Below are 14,813 nucleotides of genomic sequence, written 5' to 3'. Positions count from 1 at the left end.
TTTTATACAAAAGCAGAAAATTGGCGTCACAGTCCCATATCTTAATACAACCTGCATGTTTATAAAGCAGTAGTTTGTGGAGTCTTGCCACATAATTTGAAATGAGCAGAAACTAAAATTTAACACCAGTGGTAATACCATACCAAATAAACTTCTGGTCATTTCTTGTTAAGATGACTTGACAATTCAGGAGTAAAAAAAAGTACTGGAAACATCACAGAATCGTAGCCAGATACACCATCGGTTACACAGGTTGTTATGGTTAGCAAACTGGCCACACATACTTCATGTATGAGCCAGAAAACCAAAACAATGGGCGACTACAGGCTACAAACTACACAGGCCTCAAAAATCAGTGGTAATTCAATGATATTTTGGCAATCCTCGCAGCCAATATTAACAATATATTTTGAGCTAAATGCTAAGATAAGAATGCAAACATGTTAACTGCTAGCATACCGCTGTTTATCAGGTCTAACCTTCATCATGACCCTCTGGGGATTGGATTGGAATTAATTCTGCAGGTTTTCTCCGTAAACCAAAGTTTTAGGTAAATTGAAAGAACAACCTGATTGTGGCACTAGATGAAAACTCGGTGACTCATCAGTCATTAGGATTCGTCCTCTGGTAACGTCTCTGTTCTGAATTTCAACGATATTTCAGTCCGGACAAAAGTGGTCCGCTAGCATGGCTGAAAATATCTTTTAGAGGAGATTTAAGGCTTTGCTGGGAATGCAAACTAATATTGGTACATCTTTGTCTTTTGTATCTCTTAATCAGATGGAGATCATCCCGAAATACTTAAGCATACTTCTGGTAACCATCAGTAAATCCTGGCTGCAGCCCAGAGGCCGTGGCCCAGGCGCTTGAAAACTCTCTGACACACGCGAACATTTAAACTCATTATTTAGTCACTTTTTCCTTTAAATGAGGGCCCTTTCAAAAGAGGTTTTATGTAATGTAATCTTTGCTTTTATGCTGTGCTTGGAATTACATAGTTATTGCTTTTTCCTGTCTATATACCGCTCTGTTGAAAAACTGTAAATACACAAAGCTCTATAAGTCGACCAATTTCATCTGTGGTGTTTCTATCAACAGCGTTTTCCAGCCAGAGCATCGCTTCTCCCGTTGGTCAGAAGATACCTGCACCACTGAGAGCTGTCACTGCCACGTTGACAGACCGCCGCCTAATATAGACGAGGCCAAACAAAAGCACAAGGCCTTTCATACTTGAGCTGGTGGAACTTCTTAAAATAGAAGGCCCCAGTATCAATACGGAGGAACGATATTCTCGTACTGACACCCTAGGGAACGTGAGGTCACCGCACCAACAGCACAAACACTAGAACCTGAGAACATTGTCTGCATGTTCGGTTTACTGGCAGCGCGAGCTATACCTATCTGCGACAAATGTTTTGGGAGTTAATGCCAGCCGAGCATTCTCTGATGGGCCAAATAGTGCAGGCATGCATGTATGCACGTAGACTTTTTACAACAAGTGAAATAGTGAAAGGAAGTGATACCAGTCCAAAAGCCGGGACACGCTTCTGATCGGAGAAAGAGCAGCACAGTTCACCGTGTGTTGAGGAGAGCTAAGCAATATGGCCTTTTCATAATCTCATCACTGAAGAGCGAAGAAACTCCTCACTTCTACGGCTTGCAGCCTTGTTGACATTTTACCAAGGATATATTTAAGGTTTAACTTGGTAGTGGACGAAAGTATGCTGCCTATTTAGTCCAAAACAAATTGATCTCACAAAGGCCAAAAATTTTGGCCCACGCTGCAAGTTCCTGATCAGCCAACATACTTTAAGTCTTGAGAGAAAACAAATCGTAAAAACCTCCATTGAAAATAAATTTAATAGTAAAACAGATCGAGTCATAACTGATCTTTTTTTGCAGTTCGAGGTGTTTTGCAGACATCTCCTTTTAAAACAACGGCCTATGAGAAAATACTTCTACAAATGATACAGGAGAGTTTTTAAAGGCAATACCACAGGTGACCACTGGGGTGAAGCTCAGGGTGCATTCAGCTTTGGTCTGGACTTTGCTCCAAAAATCCGGTTCGTTTGGACAGGAGAGAAAACGCATTCGAACTCTGGTGCGGATCAAACCAGCGGAAACAGTCAGTTTCCAAATGAACCACGGTCCGGTTCAGTTCAGGTGAGAGCATAATCAGACTTAAAGTAGGTCCTAATATAGGAAGCAAACCAAAACACAGTGCATTGTGGGTTGTTAACGGGTGCTGACACCTGCAGAGACGCCACGCAGCCAGGCAGCAAGATGAGTAGAGACAGACATGCGACGAGGTGAGGGCTCTGACAGAAATATGGGCTGACCAAACAATTTCACAAATGCTTGTCAAAACGCACACGAACACCGAGGACTGAATTAAAATAACGTGAATTTCCCTCAAAAACGTTCCGTCCAATAGATGAACAGGAGTGTCCTCGCTTTGTTTACTTCAGGGAGTTTTCCAACGTGGAATGTCTGACGGAGAGCAGTTTCCCCGCACATCAAAGCTTCTGGTCCGCTGGTAAAAGCTTTAATTCGGATCAAACAAACGGCCTTTAGGTGTGACATACCAACCCATCTGAATAACAAATAGGGTGCAAGAAAACACAATTACCTCATCACCACAATGAAAGCATGAGCAATAAATACATGTTGTCTTTCTTGTGAACATGCCGCCTCGCATTCACACTCAAGATGCAATCATTTGTCCTGTCTGCTGGAGCTCTGGATAAATTAGCCATGCATTCACACCATTTGGTAAATAAACCCATGATTAATTGGTGTCAGTTTAGAGGCCACTGCAAGGTTAGTTAGCAGGATGGATGAGAGCAGAGGAGGAGAGGAGGATAGAGGGAAATGTGGCTGATGAATATCTTTTAATGTCTAGACTTCAATATTTATTTATTTATCAATTAAGCATGAAATTGTAAATGTAATTGCACATCATAGACATCATGCACACCTAATCATAGGTTGGAATTGTTTGATAAAATGATTTATTGCCCAGCTCTGGTGTAAAGTAGTTTAAAGGAACACTGCACTGCAAGGGATGCCCCTGCCTTTGTAAAACACGGACCACTGCAAAGGCACACAGTCAACCCTTGTCTGAAATATCAACTCTCTTGATTTAACGACTGTACACGACTCTCCTCTGCAGCTCGTAAACGGCCCTCTCTGTGGAATCTCCACCAGGAACCTTGTGTCTTCATGTCCTGACCTGGCTGAGTCTACGCACTCAGCCGCCCCCTCCTTCTTTCCACCTCCTCCCTGCTGCGGAGATCCTCGTAAAAGCTCTTTGAGAAGTCATCCAGAGGCAAACGCGGTTAAAGGGAAACACTATTCATCTGGGTTGTTGTTGCAGCATTAGCGGCACGATCCTGATCACATTGTTTTAAAATGTGACCAACAGCTGCCATCAGTCACGAGTGAAAAAAGACAAACACATCTCTACGATCTTCAACAAATCCTGTAACAATACAAGTGAGAAAGACTTTCAGTGGAGTTCATCTGCAGCCAAAGCTTTAGACTTTGTAATGTCAGCAAATCCCCCAAATGTATGTTTTGAAGTTAAGTTTCTTGTTTACCAGTGAAGTCAGCTGGTGTTTCTATTACCTGTCCCTCACACCTTTCTGACCATTTTGTAGCTTGACAAACTGACAATCACGTCTATTAAATATTACACATGTTCAATATACACGATCTGATATCCTGTTGTGTGGGGGGAACCCCGAGGACAGCCAAGCACGCTCTCTGTGGATCGTTAGAGCCAATCAGGAAGCAAGCTGACTGAAGCAGGAAGCACAACAACCGCAGCCATAGCAACAAAAGCAAACGTGCAGCATAAATTAACACGTACAGCCCGTGTTCACGCCGTCTCCACCACTTCATCTTGTTCATCAGTTTGTTCTTTTTTCTTCCTGAATTTTCAGTAAAAAACTATTGTCACCAATTCTTCCTGCCCGTCGTCCGCCATGTTTGTTTACTCTAAAGTCTCATTCGACCGCGTGAGATTTAGTGAGAATTCCAGCTGTGAGAGTCGGACTCTGGGTGTTCGTGATTTAATCTGTTATACCCCTATCCCACCGAAATTCAGCGCGTTGACGCAGGTTTTTCAGACGCGGGAAGACCCGCTTATAAGATGCAGATTGTCTCTTTTCCCATTGCCAGTGAAGTATCCTCCTGTCGGTCTCTTTTCTGCTGCGTCACTGCCTGACGTCACAAACGCTGCCGGAGACAGGGTTAGTAAACAGACAAATGTGGAACGATGTTCGAGCGCTGCTCAGACAGAGACGGGCAGAATTTGTAGCTGAGATGACGAGGAGTCACAGAAGTTACCGACGGAGCATAGCATTGCGCCGAAGAGGGGGCGGAGATTAGCCTGTCGACACGGGTTTTGTGTTCCCATCAATGCTGATCGGAGCCGAGGCGATAATTACCCGGGTCTACTGCAGAGTCATGTGACCCGGGTCAACCTTCCCATTAAGCAAAGCCGGGAGTTAGCGGGTGTTAGCTGTTTTTTTTACCAGTGGGAAAGCGGCTTTAGTGTGCGGTGTGCTGTTTGGCTCTTGTCGTTGCTCTCCACACACTACAGGAACAAAACTGCTCTCTCACATTTTCAACATCTGTTACAATTTTAAACATCTTTTAGTGAGGGCCAGACCTAAGTTTCTACTTGTGTGTACAACTGAGTGCAACACTACAAACACGTTTCAGGAGATGGTCCTAAAATGTGAGCCAATATTCCCGTTTAAAAAGAAGATGGCCGACTTTCCAACCCACCTTTGAGTTTCATTGTGGTCGTCGAGAAAGCGCTGGAGATTGTGTCCAGTGAGAGGAAAATCTGAGCTACCTGGCAACATGCATCTCAATAAGCAGTACAACATGGTTGCAAGGATTAAAGTTTTAACACCACAGTATGTGGTTTCATTCACAATCAGCAGGATGTTCCAACACTGGTGCAAAAAAAGAACTTTAAGTGAAATTAAATCAAACTTATGACTAATATTCAGACCTCAGATCAATTAACTCAGCAGCTAATTTAAAGTTTTCAAATTACAGACATAAACCTCACAATATCCCTTTAATATTCAGTTTGAAGGCTGCCAGGCCACAAGAAATACCTAGACTCTCCTTCACAGTCTACTTACAGTTCACACAGCACATGTCTGCCGTCAACCACGCACTGAGCAGACACACCTCACAGCTGAGAGCAGGGTCGATGAGGTGCAAATTCTTTTACTGAGTATTGCTCAGTTGTGTGAACAGTAACATATTATGCACTGATATGCAGAAGAATTACGGGTTAGGTAATCTACAACATGTTTAGCATTCTGCAACATTTAACTTTAGGGTGAAAAAAAGTGACATTAACGTTAAGTTCTTTTTTTGAAAAGCGTTAATGTAACGTTTTGTGGTGTTTTCTGACTGTTAGTCTAAACAAGCATGTCACCTGTTAATGAGGGTCCCAAACAGCAGCCTGATGGTCCTCTGAATGTTCTCAGTGCACAGCCAGCTCCACTGCTCCCTCATCAGCAGACACAGGATGTTCAGAGCCACCTCAGCCAGCGCCGTCTCTGATGCTGTGCACACAACACGCAAGACACACATAAAAACATTCAGTACGACATTTTAAAGGATCATTTTGGTGTAACAGGCAAAGATCAAACATCACAATCAAAACATACTTTGCTGTTTGTTGGTTTAGAATCTAAAAGCAGCCCTGATAGATTATGGATCTGTAGAAGGACATGTTATCTTAAAACTTACAGTATTACATTTCCTGTGTGTGCATCTGATGAACCTGCAGGTCCAGTGATCACGTCAGTGTCCACTTCATACATTTATCAACACTGCCCTCGTGTGGTTAAACTTGGATGCTGCAGGTGTGATTTTTTTACTGTAGCACTCTATCATGTTATTCTACATGTAGGTCCCCATTTTGCCGCCAAAACAGCCCTGACCCGTCGAGGCATGGACTCCAGTAGACCTCTGAAGGTGTGCTGAGGTATCTGGCACCAAGACGTAAGCAGCAGATCCTTTAAGTGATGTAAGTTGCGAGGTGGGGCCTCCATGGATCGGACTAGTTTGTCCAGCACATCCCACAGATGCTCCATTGGATTGAGATCTGGGGGATTTGGAGGGAGAGTCGACACCTTGAACTCGTCGTGTTCCTCAAACCATTCCTGAACCATGTCTGCAGTGTGGCCAGGCGCATTATCCTGCTGAGAGAGGCCGCTGCCTTTAGGGAAAACTGTTTCCATGAAGGGGTGTAATTAATCTGCAGCAATGTTTAAGTAAGTGGTACGTGTCAAAGTAACATCCATGTGAATGGCAGGACCCAAGGTCCACTTTTTTAGGTACTGACGACTGCAGACCGGGAACACCCCACAAGAGCTGCAGCTTTGGAGACGCTCTGACCCAGCCGTCAAGCCGTCACAATTTGGCCCTTGTGAAAGTCGCTCACATCCTCACACTCACCCACACGTCAACATCGAGGACAAAATGTTCACTTGCTTCCTAACACATCCCACCCACTGACAGGGGCCATTGTGATGAGATAACCAATGTGTTTCACTTCACCCGTCATAATGTTATGGGTGACCAGTGTATAATACAGAACACATATTTAATCTTGGTTGCTTTATGGAGAAATGTAAAGTGATTGAAGCAGGAGGGTTTTCTCTTTATAACTGCTGTGAAAGGAACGTATGATCACTCTATGAACCGTCAGTCGGGTAACTTCTGTCGTGGAACATTTCATGAGCTGGATGCTCCGTTCACCGCTCAGTCACCCTGACTGTCTGGAGTCCTTCAGTGAGACAATGACCAGACGCCTAACAAGGAAGAATGCAATTTGGAATTAATTAAACGGGGAATGTCTCATTCCGATGTCGAGCTATTCCAGAGATAGTTTCCATAAGATGTTAATGAAATTATCCATTTTTCCAGCAGTGATTCCCTGTGACGGACAGAGATGGAGAAGTGATGTTGTACCGTGGATGGTGGGAGACATTAAGGCAGCTAACACTCAGCATTGGTCTCAGCATGACTCTGAATATGACCAGTGTTTAAAGAAAGAAGAGAGATGAATCACCCAGAAACAAAAACAAACTTAGCTTTGAGAGTTTAAAAGCTTTAAGCACTGCAAAGAATCAGCTCAAAGTAAAAGGCAGGAAAACCATTTCAACACTTCCTTTGCATAATATCCATCCATTTGCCTGGAGCCGATCCCAGCTGTCGTTGGGCGTGGACTGATCATCGGTCAATCAGAGGGCTGATACATGGAGACAGACAACCTTTCACTCTTTAGAGGCGATTTAGAGTCACCATTGAACCTAACGAGCATGTGAACTGCGGGAGGCAGCTGGAGCACCCGGAAGAAACCCACGCATGCACGGGGAGAACATGCAAACTCCATCCATCAGTCCATTAGATATATATTAGCTTATCCAATGAGGGTTGCAGGGGGCTGGAGACAATCCCAGTGTACATTAGGAGGAGTACAACCTGGAGGGGTTGTCAGTTAATAAACTGGCTGACAGAGAGACAGACAACCATTCACACTTACAGGATTTTTTTGTTGTTTTATGCTCATGTCTTTATCCTGTAGCACTGTGCTTCAAATGTAAAGTGCACCTTAAATAAAAATGTATTAATAATTTAGAGTTGCCGATTTATCTCACATGCTTGTCTTTAGATTGTGTGAGGAAGCAGCAGTACCTAGAGAACATGCAAACTCAGCCACATTTAAATAATTTCAGCATTTACCTTAAAGCTCCTGAGAAACTTTAGGATTGTGTTGATTTTGGCGCCCCCTGTGGACAAAGCCGTACCTCTTATCTGTGCTGATTTTGTCCCTTACATGCTTTTTAATAAAAATCTCACCCTGCTTTCTTTAACAGTCACATGTATCACTCACTTTAAATGTTTGCCCTGGAAAATGTAAACAAAGGCAGCGTGCAGTTAGTCGCTTCGTCCGACACCGACCCCCCCGCCAGCAGTTTCAGGCATTAAAAACAATTATAAAGAAATAATCAATCATGTCGCTGAAGGTCTGGTTTGTTTTTGCAGGTCATATCGAGACATCAGAATTAATTTCTGTTTTATAACCTTTATGTGTGTTTTATGTAACACATCCAAAAATGAAGAAAAAAAAAAAGACTCAGTAAGCAGATCTCACATTTTAGCGCTCGTCTACAAACTGAAACCAGCTCATTCACCACACTTAGTTTGTTTTTCTATTCGCAAAAATAAAGGCATTAAGTATATAAGCTAGTATATTTGTATTCAGTCTTTATCTCAAGTAAATGTATCTTCAGACCACCTGTTGGCTTTTATTCTGCATGACTGAGAAAAAGCCTTTATTATTTAACTTCAGAAATATGACACTTCAAGGGGAACCACCACTTTTACATATCTGAGGGGAAATGATGCTGAATGTTTAATAAAAGCTGTTCAGGGTGTTTTGCGGTTCCTGAGGAAGCTGTTTGAAGTCTGCTAAAAGTCCCTGAGATGAGTCAGCACACGTCTGAAGTTTTGTTTTGTTTCACTGAATTCTATAAAATTGACAGCTTTCATTTTCAATTCTGTTTCTCATAATCTGCCTCCGTGTGTCTCTATCAACTATATAAACATGACCATCAACAACATCAAGCAAATTTTATTATTATTTACATGCTTTGTACATGTAGTCTAGATGTAGTGACAGAAAGAATGAGATTGTGGGTATGCGGCCGAGATGAGTTTCCTTCGGAGGGTGTCTGGGCTCAGCCTTAGAGAGAGGGTAAGGAGCTCGGAGATCCGGGGGGAGCTCGGAGTAGAGACGCTTGTCCTTCGCATCGAAAGGGGTCTGGTTAGGATGCCTCCTGGGCGCCTCCCTTTGGAGGTTTTCCGGGCACGCCCAACTGTGAGGAGACCCCGGGGCAGACTAAGAGCTCACTGGAGGGATAATATATCCCATTTGGCCTGGGAACGCCAACGGGGAGAGGGACGCCTATGTCACCTTGCTGAGCCAGCTGCCACCGTGACCCGATCCCGGATAAGCGGACGATAATGGAGGGATGGATTTACGTGCTTTGGTGCCATAAATTGACGCACTAATGTCACTGTCAAAACAACATCAACACCTGCAGTCAAAGGCTACTAATTGAAGCATTAAAGTGCAGAAAGGGAAAAACCAAACACTGTCATAACAAGTCACACATACACTTGTGTTTTGTCCCTTCAGCTCCAGCCATGTGTCAAAATATGAACCTGCTCTGATGACATCAATATGTGACGAGAAAGCAGAACAAGCTGGTTTCCACCAGATAGTCAAGCTGTAGAGATACTGAATGGAAAGTGGGAGAGAGAAGCAGACTGGAAAGGAGGGAAACACAACATCCAGTGAGTCAGTGTGACACACAAAGGAAAACGAAAGCAGACGGGCCGGGTTGAGTCAGACACGTAGGCGTGATGAGTGCAGAGATAGTGATAAGAGGCACGTTCATAAATGGGTTTTAGATTAATTAAACTATTTGATTAAATCCATTTTAGATCATCAATTTAACTGTAGGACAAGCTGATGCCAACACTTGTATGATGATTCCTCCACTTATCCATCAGACAAGATTCAAAAGAGGCTGAAAAATGAGTGTTGAAGAACCTAAAAGTGCAGTTCCTCGAGTGGCCACTTGAGACTGGCTCCAAAGGCGAGTAAATCCCCATATGACCCATGTTAAATGCCCAACTTCTCAGGTGACACATGTTTAATCCTCCTGTGGTCATGAGCTCTGGGTAGTGACCAAAAGAATGAGGTCGCGGATACAAGCGACTCAGCTACTACGACTACTGGACTCAGCCTTAGAGATATGGTGAGGAGCTCAGACATCCGGAGGGAGCGCAGAGTAGAGCCGCTACTCCTTCTCGTCAAAGGAGCCAGGAGGAGCTGGAAAACGTTGATAGGGAGAGGGACGTCTGGGTGACCTTGCTTAGCCTGCTGCCACCGCGACCCGGCCCCGGATAAGCAGAAGAAAATGGATACAGCCTCGTACAAAAATTGTCACTTTAGCTCATTTACAGTGGATTACAAATATATTCAAACTTAAAATTACACATAATTAGGGGCATGATCGCTTTGAGTGAGAGGTGGGAGTCAGGATAGTTGTTGGCTTTTCCCCGCAGAGAAGACGGTGAGCTGAAGTAATCTTCACCCGAAGCTCACTCTCCAACGCGAGATGTCTGAGTCCGAGTGGTGAGTGTGCTACGTTAAGCTAGCTCTCTTAGCCCAGCTAGCACCACAAATACAATCTCATTCTGTTGGAAACACTATCAATAACTCGACAGCTAATGAATTAGCCTTGTAGCCTTGAGTTTACACTTTGTATAACTTAGTATTTGCCGACCCCTCACTCCTCTCGAGCTTCACCCTCTGGTCCAAATGTGGCCAAAATGCTAAAACAATAGTCTACAAACAAATCAGTGAAGTCAAGGAAAACATTCCCTTATGATAACATTTAATTATTATATACTGTTTTAAGTTTCTATGCACGTTAACTGTGCTGCATGTGACTCCGTGGCTGCATGGGGTGCGACTGGCGGAGACAAGAAGGCTATCTTGTTATCAGTGTGCTTTAAAGTCAGTCCAGACTGATCTTAAGATAAAGCAGAGAAAATGCTTCACAATGTGTCCCCTTGTTCCCGTACTTACAGGGCTCCTGACTGTTCCTTTCTCTCAGGCTGACGTCCAGATATCCTGTGAACTCTCTCATCACTGGACTGTCCTCCATCTCTGCATCAGCTCCGATGTCAAACTGCTCTTGTTTAGCGATGAAGGTTTGCAAGTCTCCCAAAGACATCCCGTTAAACACCTTCGAGAGACGGAGAGGAGAGACGTGAATAATCCTTAATAAAGGCGATTGTATTGATGAAGATGAATGAAGATTTGTTGTAATGGAAGTTACTCACTGTGCTGGTTTGCTCCGAGCTGAACAACACCGATGGTCTGATGTCTGAGCCGTTCATGAAGGGGATGTTTTTACTGGAGAACTTCAGACGAGATCTGAGATCAAATAAACACATTCATCTGCACATGTACTGCAAAAAATAACTATATCATTTATAATAAGGACTCCCTTAATCTGTGGTATTCTGCCCTGACCCGCTGTGCCCCCCCCCCCCCGTCCGCCTAAAATACAACATTGGCATATTATTAAAGCCCAAAACATGATCTTTTTCTAGAATACAGAGTATACTTTTATTGTTGGAAATAAGTCCACCTAAATGTCATTGTATTTAAGCACTATTTAGCTATTCCATCATAACATAATGATGGACGAGTAGCGAATTTATTAAAAGTCGGGTTGAAGTGAATCAATAATCAAAACAAATACAAAATAATCTCAGGAGAAAGTTACAGTAAAGTGTGAGGTCTCTAAAAAGTGACCCAAAGATAAAATGCAACAGGCACACATATATAATGTACCATAAATGTTCGTCAACGACCTTTTCTACATGAGGAAGACGAGACGTTCACGAGCTAAAAATAGATCTTTGATAATAAAAAATGGGACGACACCTATGTTTTGTTTTCGTTAACAAGACAATACGAGACGAGACAAGCAGAACTCTCTGACGGCTGCAGAAGTCTCTGCATATTTCTCTGGTTCTGAATCTCACATTGCCACAGCTGTGGCACTAATGCTTTCTTCTTCTTCTGTTATTTAATGGCAAACAGCTTTCAGATGCGCTACAGCCATAGTCTGATAGTATTACCGCATTACAACCAGGCGCCGGTTAAAACAAGGGAAAAAATATATTAAAGATGAGATAACAGTTGCTCAAACTTTTCAGTTTTTTGTAAATGAATGACGAATATTCAGGAAGCATGACTCATCCCTACTCTGATGAGAGGCACATCTGAAGTACGTTGTTTGTAGAGAATCCAATGATACACGACCCTATCTCCTACAAACACAATGCTTCCTCTTTCAGCTGAAGCTGCACTGCTACACCAACATTTACATGATGTCTTAAAAAGCTTAGTAAAAATGGAAACATCTCTATTTCCAAAACAACTGGGCTAACTCCGTCTGCCAATAAAGTTCATGTGATATTATCTGAAGAACAGCAGCGATGTTCAACTGCCAATATTGTTTACAAAAACACATGAAAATATTGGAAACATCACTTATGGGGGATTTAAACTGGCTCTCAAAGCTGGACTAGTGCTCGAGGTGAAGCAAGGACAGCCCTGCCTGCAGCAGGACGTGTATTTTATACTCTGGCACATGTCGATAAAAGTTTCTCTGGAGGCTTACTTGCTCTTTTTGTCACCGCCGATTTTCAATCCATCCACCTCTCCCTCGTTATCCTCTGTCGGGCTCTGAGGCTCTGAACGAGGAAACGCCGTCTTCAGGGTGTCCACAATGGCATTCACTACAATCTAAACACAAGGACACAGATGCACTCCGTTACACAAGAAACATATTTTCTGTTTTTGACATTGCAACGCAGTTATAGTTATTACCCTGCATATACAATGTGCTTAAAGAGGATCAAACCTTGTCTATACGTGACACAATGAAAGGTTTCTTGACGAAGGCGATCCTGGCGTCTGTGTTGAGAGCCAGAAACTCCTGCATCTCCTCACTGTTGGCGATTTCAGAGATTGCACAGAGTTGCTGAAAAGAGGGACAGAACGCTTGTTTACAACCTTGGAGATTAAAAACAACGTAAAATATGACCTATACTGAATAATATAATAAATACCGATCCCTTACCTTAAGAAAGGTCTCCAGGAGTCCTTTCCTGGCCTCTATCTTGTCACTGTCCATGTTTCCAAACGGCATGTCTGGAAATACTTTCTTTGGACCTTTTACACCTGAAGCACAGAAACATAAATCAGATTACAATAAATCTCTGCTGTTGGCTCAAGAAACAACCAGCAATCAAACCGGAGCTTTAAATCAATAGCCAAGAATTAAAACGCAAATCCAGGTCTGTTTTTTCCAAGCCAGAGAAAAGCTAACGTTGCCACCGGGCAGGCTGCTGTCTCCAAATAGCAACACAGGATTTCAAATGTTATAATAATAAACAAACATCCTTCATACCTTTGATTAGTTTCCGTAGGTCTGTTTTTTCTTCCAGCCGTGTTTGCAGGTTGAGGAACTCACTGTATCGTCTGTTGACCATGTGATAGGCGACCGGCTGAATGGATGACGGATTCTCACACGCTGAAGGTACGACTTCACCCTCCTCTGAGCCCGCTTGGACGCCTCCTGGGTGCTCGTAGCCCATCGCTGTCTCATACTACAAAGCAACACAACAGAATATAACACGTGCTGTAGTTCGTAGATTCCTCTTAGAATTTGCATTGCTGGGAAAATAAATCCATCCATCCATCCCCAGTGTTTCCTCTAGGATGTTTTTCAGCAGCGGGGGTGTAATTAATTAATCGCTCGTACTTAATTAATCACAATTAATCGCATATATCAATGATTTCTGTGAGAAGCACATCACATGTAGACTTGCTAAGTCTGGACTCCGCCCCCCCAACACACCTGCACCTCTGCTCTCTGCACAGCTGCTGGCCCCGCCCCCTCTTTCTGTCTGTCTCTCTGTCTGTTTAGTTGACTGTCTTCATCAGCAGTCTGTTTAATTAAGTCACAAAAGTTAAAGATTTTCTCTCGCAATTCAGTTCTCACAACACGTGAGTTGCATGTTCTCGAGGGACTTCATTGATGACTAAGCGATCAAAATGATCGATCAATCGATTGTTACCAAATGACATCTGCACCTTTTATAAGCTTTATAAACAGCAACAATCAATGCATTTACAGTAGGGACATACGGAGATACACAATAGGAATGTTTAGATTGCATAACAGAACTGCATATGACTGTGTGTGGACAGAGCGCGTCCAATGTGGGACCCTCTTTTGCCATTAGAACACAAAGTGAGGAGTTAACTGATCCCGCTGTTGTTCATTTGGTTGCCATGACTTCACGTGTGATTGACGTCATGTGACTCCTGTCACTGTTTCAGTGCTCTTCCTCAACAAGGAGAGCAGGCGAACGACCGTTCGTTTGGGGCAGAAATACTACAGGACACGTTAAAGAAATCTGAAGCAGCAGCGGAAATAATTTTGCCACGGTGGGTCGCCGCTGCTAAATGTTTGTAGCGGAAACACTGAACCCCTCTATTATCTATACTGCTTATCCTATTCAGGGTCGTGGGGTCGCTGGAGCCTATCCCAGCTGTCATTGGGCGAGAGGCGGGGTTACACCTAGACTGATTGCCAGCCAAATCACAGGCATGTGGCAACAAAACAGGCTGTAAATGCTGCAACGTCATCCTACAAGTGCTTGTTTTTAACACTTAAAGGGATAGTTCGGGTTTTTTTAAATGGTGTTGTATGACGTATTATCCATAGTAAGTTTACTAACAGAAAATAACAGTGAGAAGCGAACTGGAGTTCCTACACGGAAGCCAAGCTGCAGACGGGTCAGGAGCACCACGTACTTTAGCCACTTAAAAGAGTCCTACATAGAAACAAACATGTCACCCTAAGTGTGATCATCAGACAGCCCTTTCCCTCGGCACTATGTCTCACTCTGCACAACGGCCCTGTATACATACGCATGCAGTGCACCGTATCACAGCAGCTGTTTGTGTCAGCGGTTTGTAGAAGAGACAACAAATAAAAGAAAATACAAAATTATGGAAACGATGAAATGACGTTCACGATGGAGACAAGAGGATATTTTTGTGAACCAGAGATCAGAGGGAAGTAACTACCTCATACAGCCCCTCTTCAAAA

The 14,813-nt window shown here is 43.3% G+C and overlaps 1 protein-coding gene across 1 annotated transcript in view; it reads right to left on the bottom strand.

Annotated features, from left to right (window-relative positions):
- Window positions 1-14,813, bottom strand: part of LOC138604638 (sorting nexin-19-like) — a 47,785-nt gene that overhangs the window by 29,051 nt on the left and 3,921 nt on the right. Inside the window, exons 5-11 of the mRNA XM_069676594.1 lie at window positions 13,104-13,302; window positions 12,774-12,874; window positions 12,555-12,674; window positions 12,312-12,436; window positions 10,960-11,053; window positions 10,703-10,862; window positions 5,465-5,594 (exon numbers count right to left, since the gene is read on the bottom strand). Coding sequence (XP_069532695.1) covers window positions 5,465-5,594; window positions 10,703-10,862; window positions 10,960-11,053; window positions 12,312-12,436; window positions 12,555-12,674; window positions 12,774-12,874; window positions 13,104-13,302 — 929 coding nt within the window. The remainder of the gene's footprint in view (window positions 1-5,464; window positions 5,595-10,702; window positions 10,863-10,959; window positions 11,054-12,311; window positions 12,437-12,554; window positions 12,675-12,773; window positions 12,875-13,103; window positions 13,303-14,813) is intronic.

Source organism: Semicossyphus pulcher, unplaced genomic scaffold (assembly GCF_022749685.1).
Source record: "Semicossyphus pulcher isolate SPU_LCO1_2020_fin unplaced genomic scaffold, fSemPul1.0.p SCAF_26, whole genome shotgun sequence".
Taxonomy (NCBI): Eukaryota; Metazoa; Chordata; class Actinopteri; order Labriformes; family Labridae; genus Semicossyphus; species Semicossyphus pulcher.
This window is presented reverse-complemented; position numbering and strand designations above follow the sequence as displayed.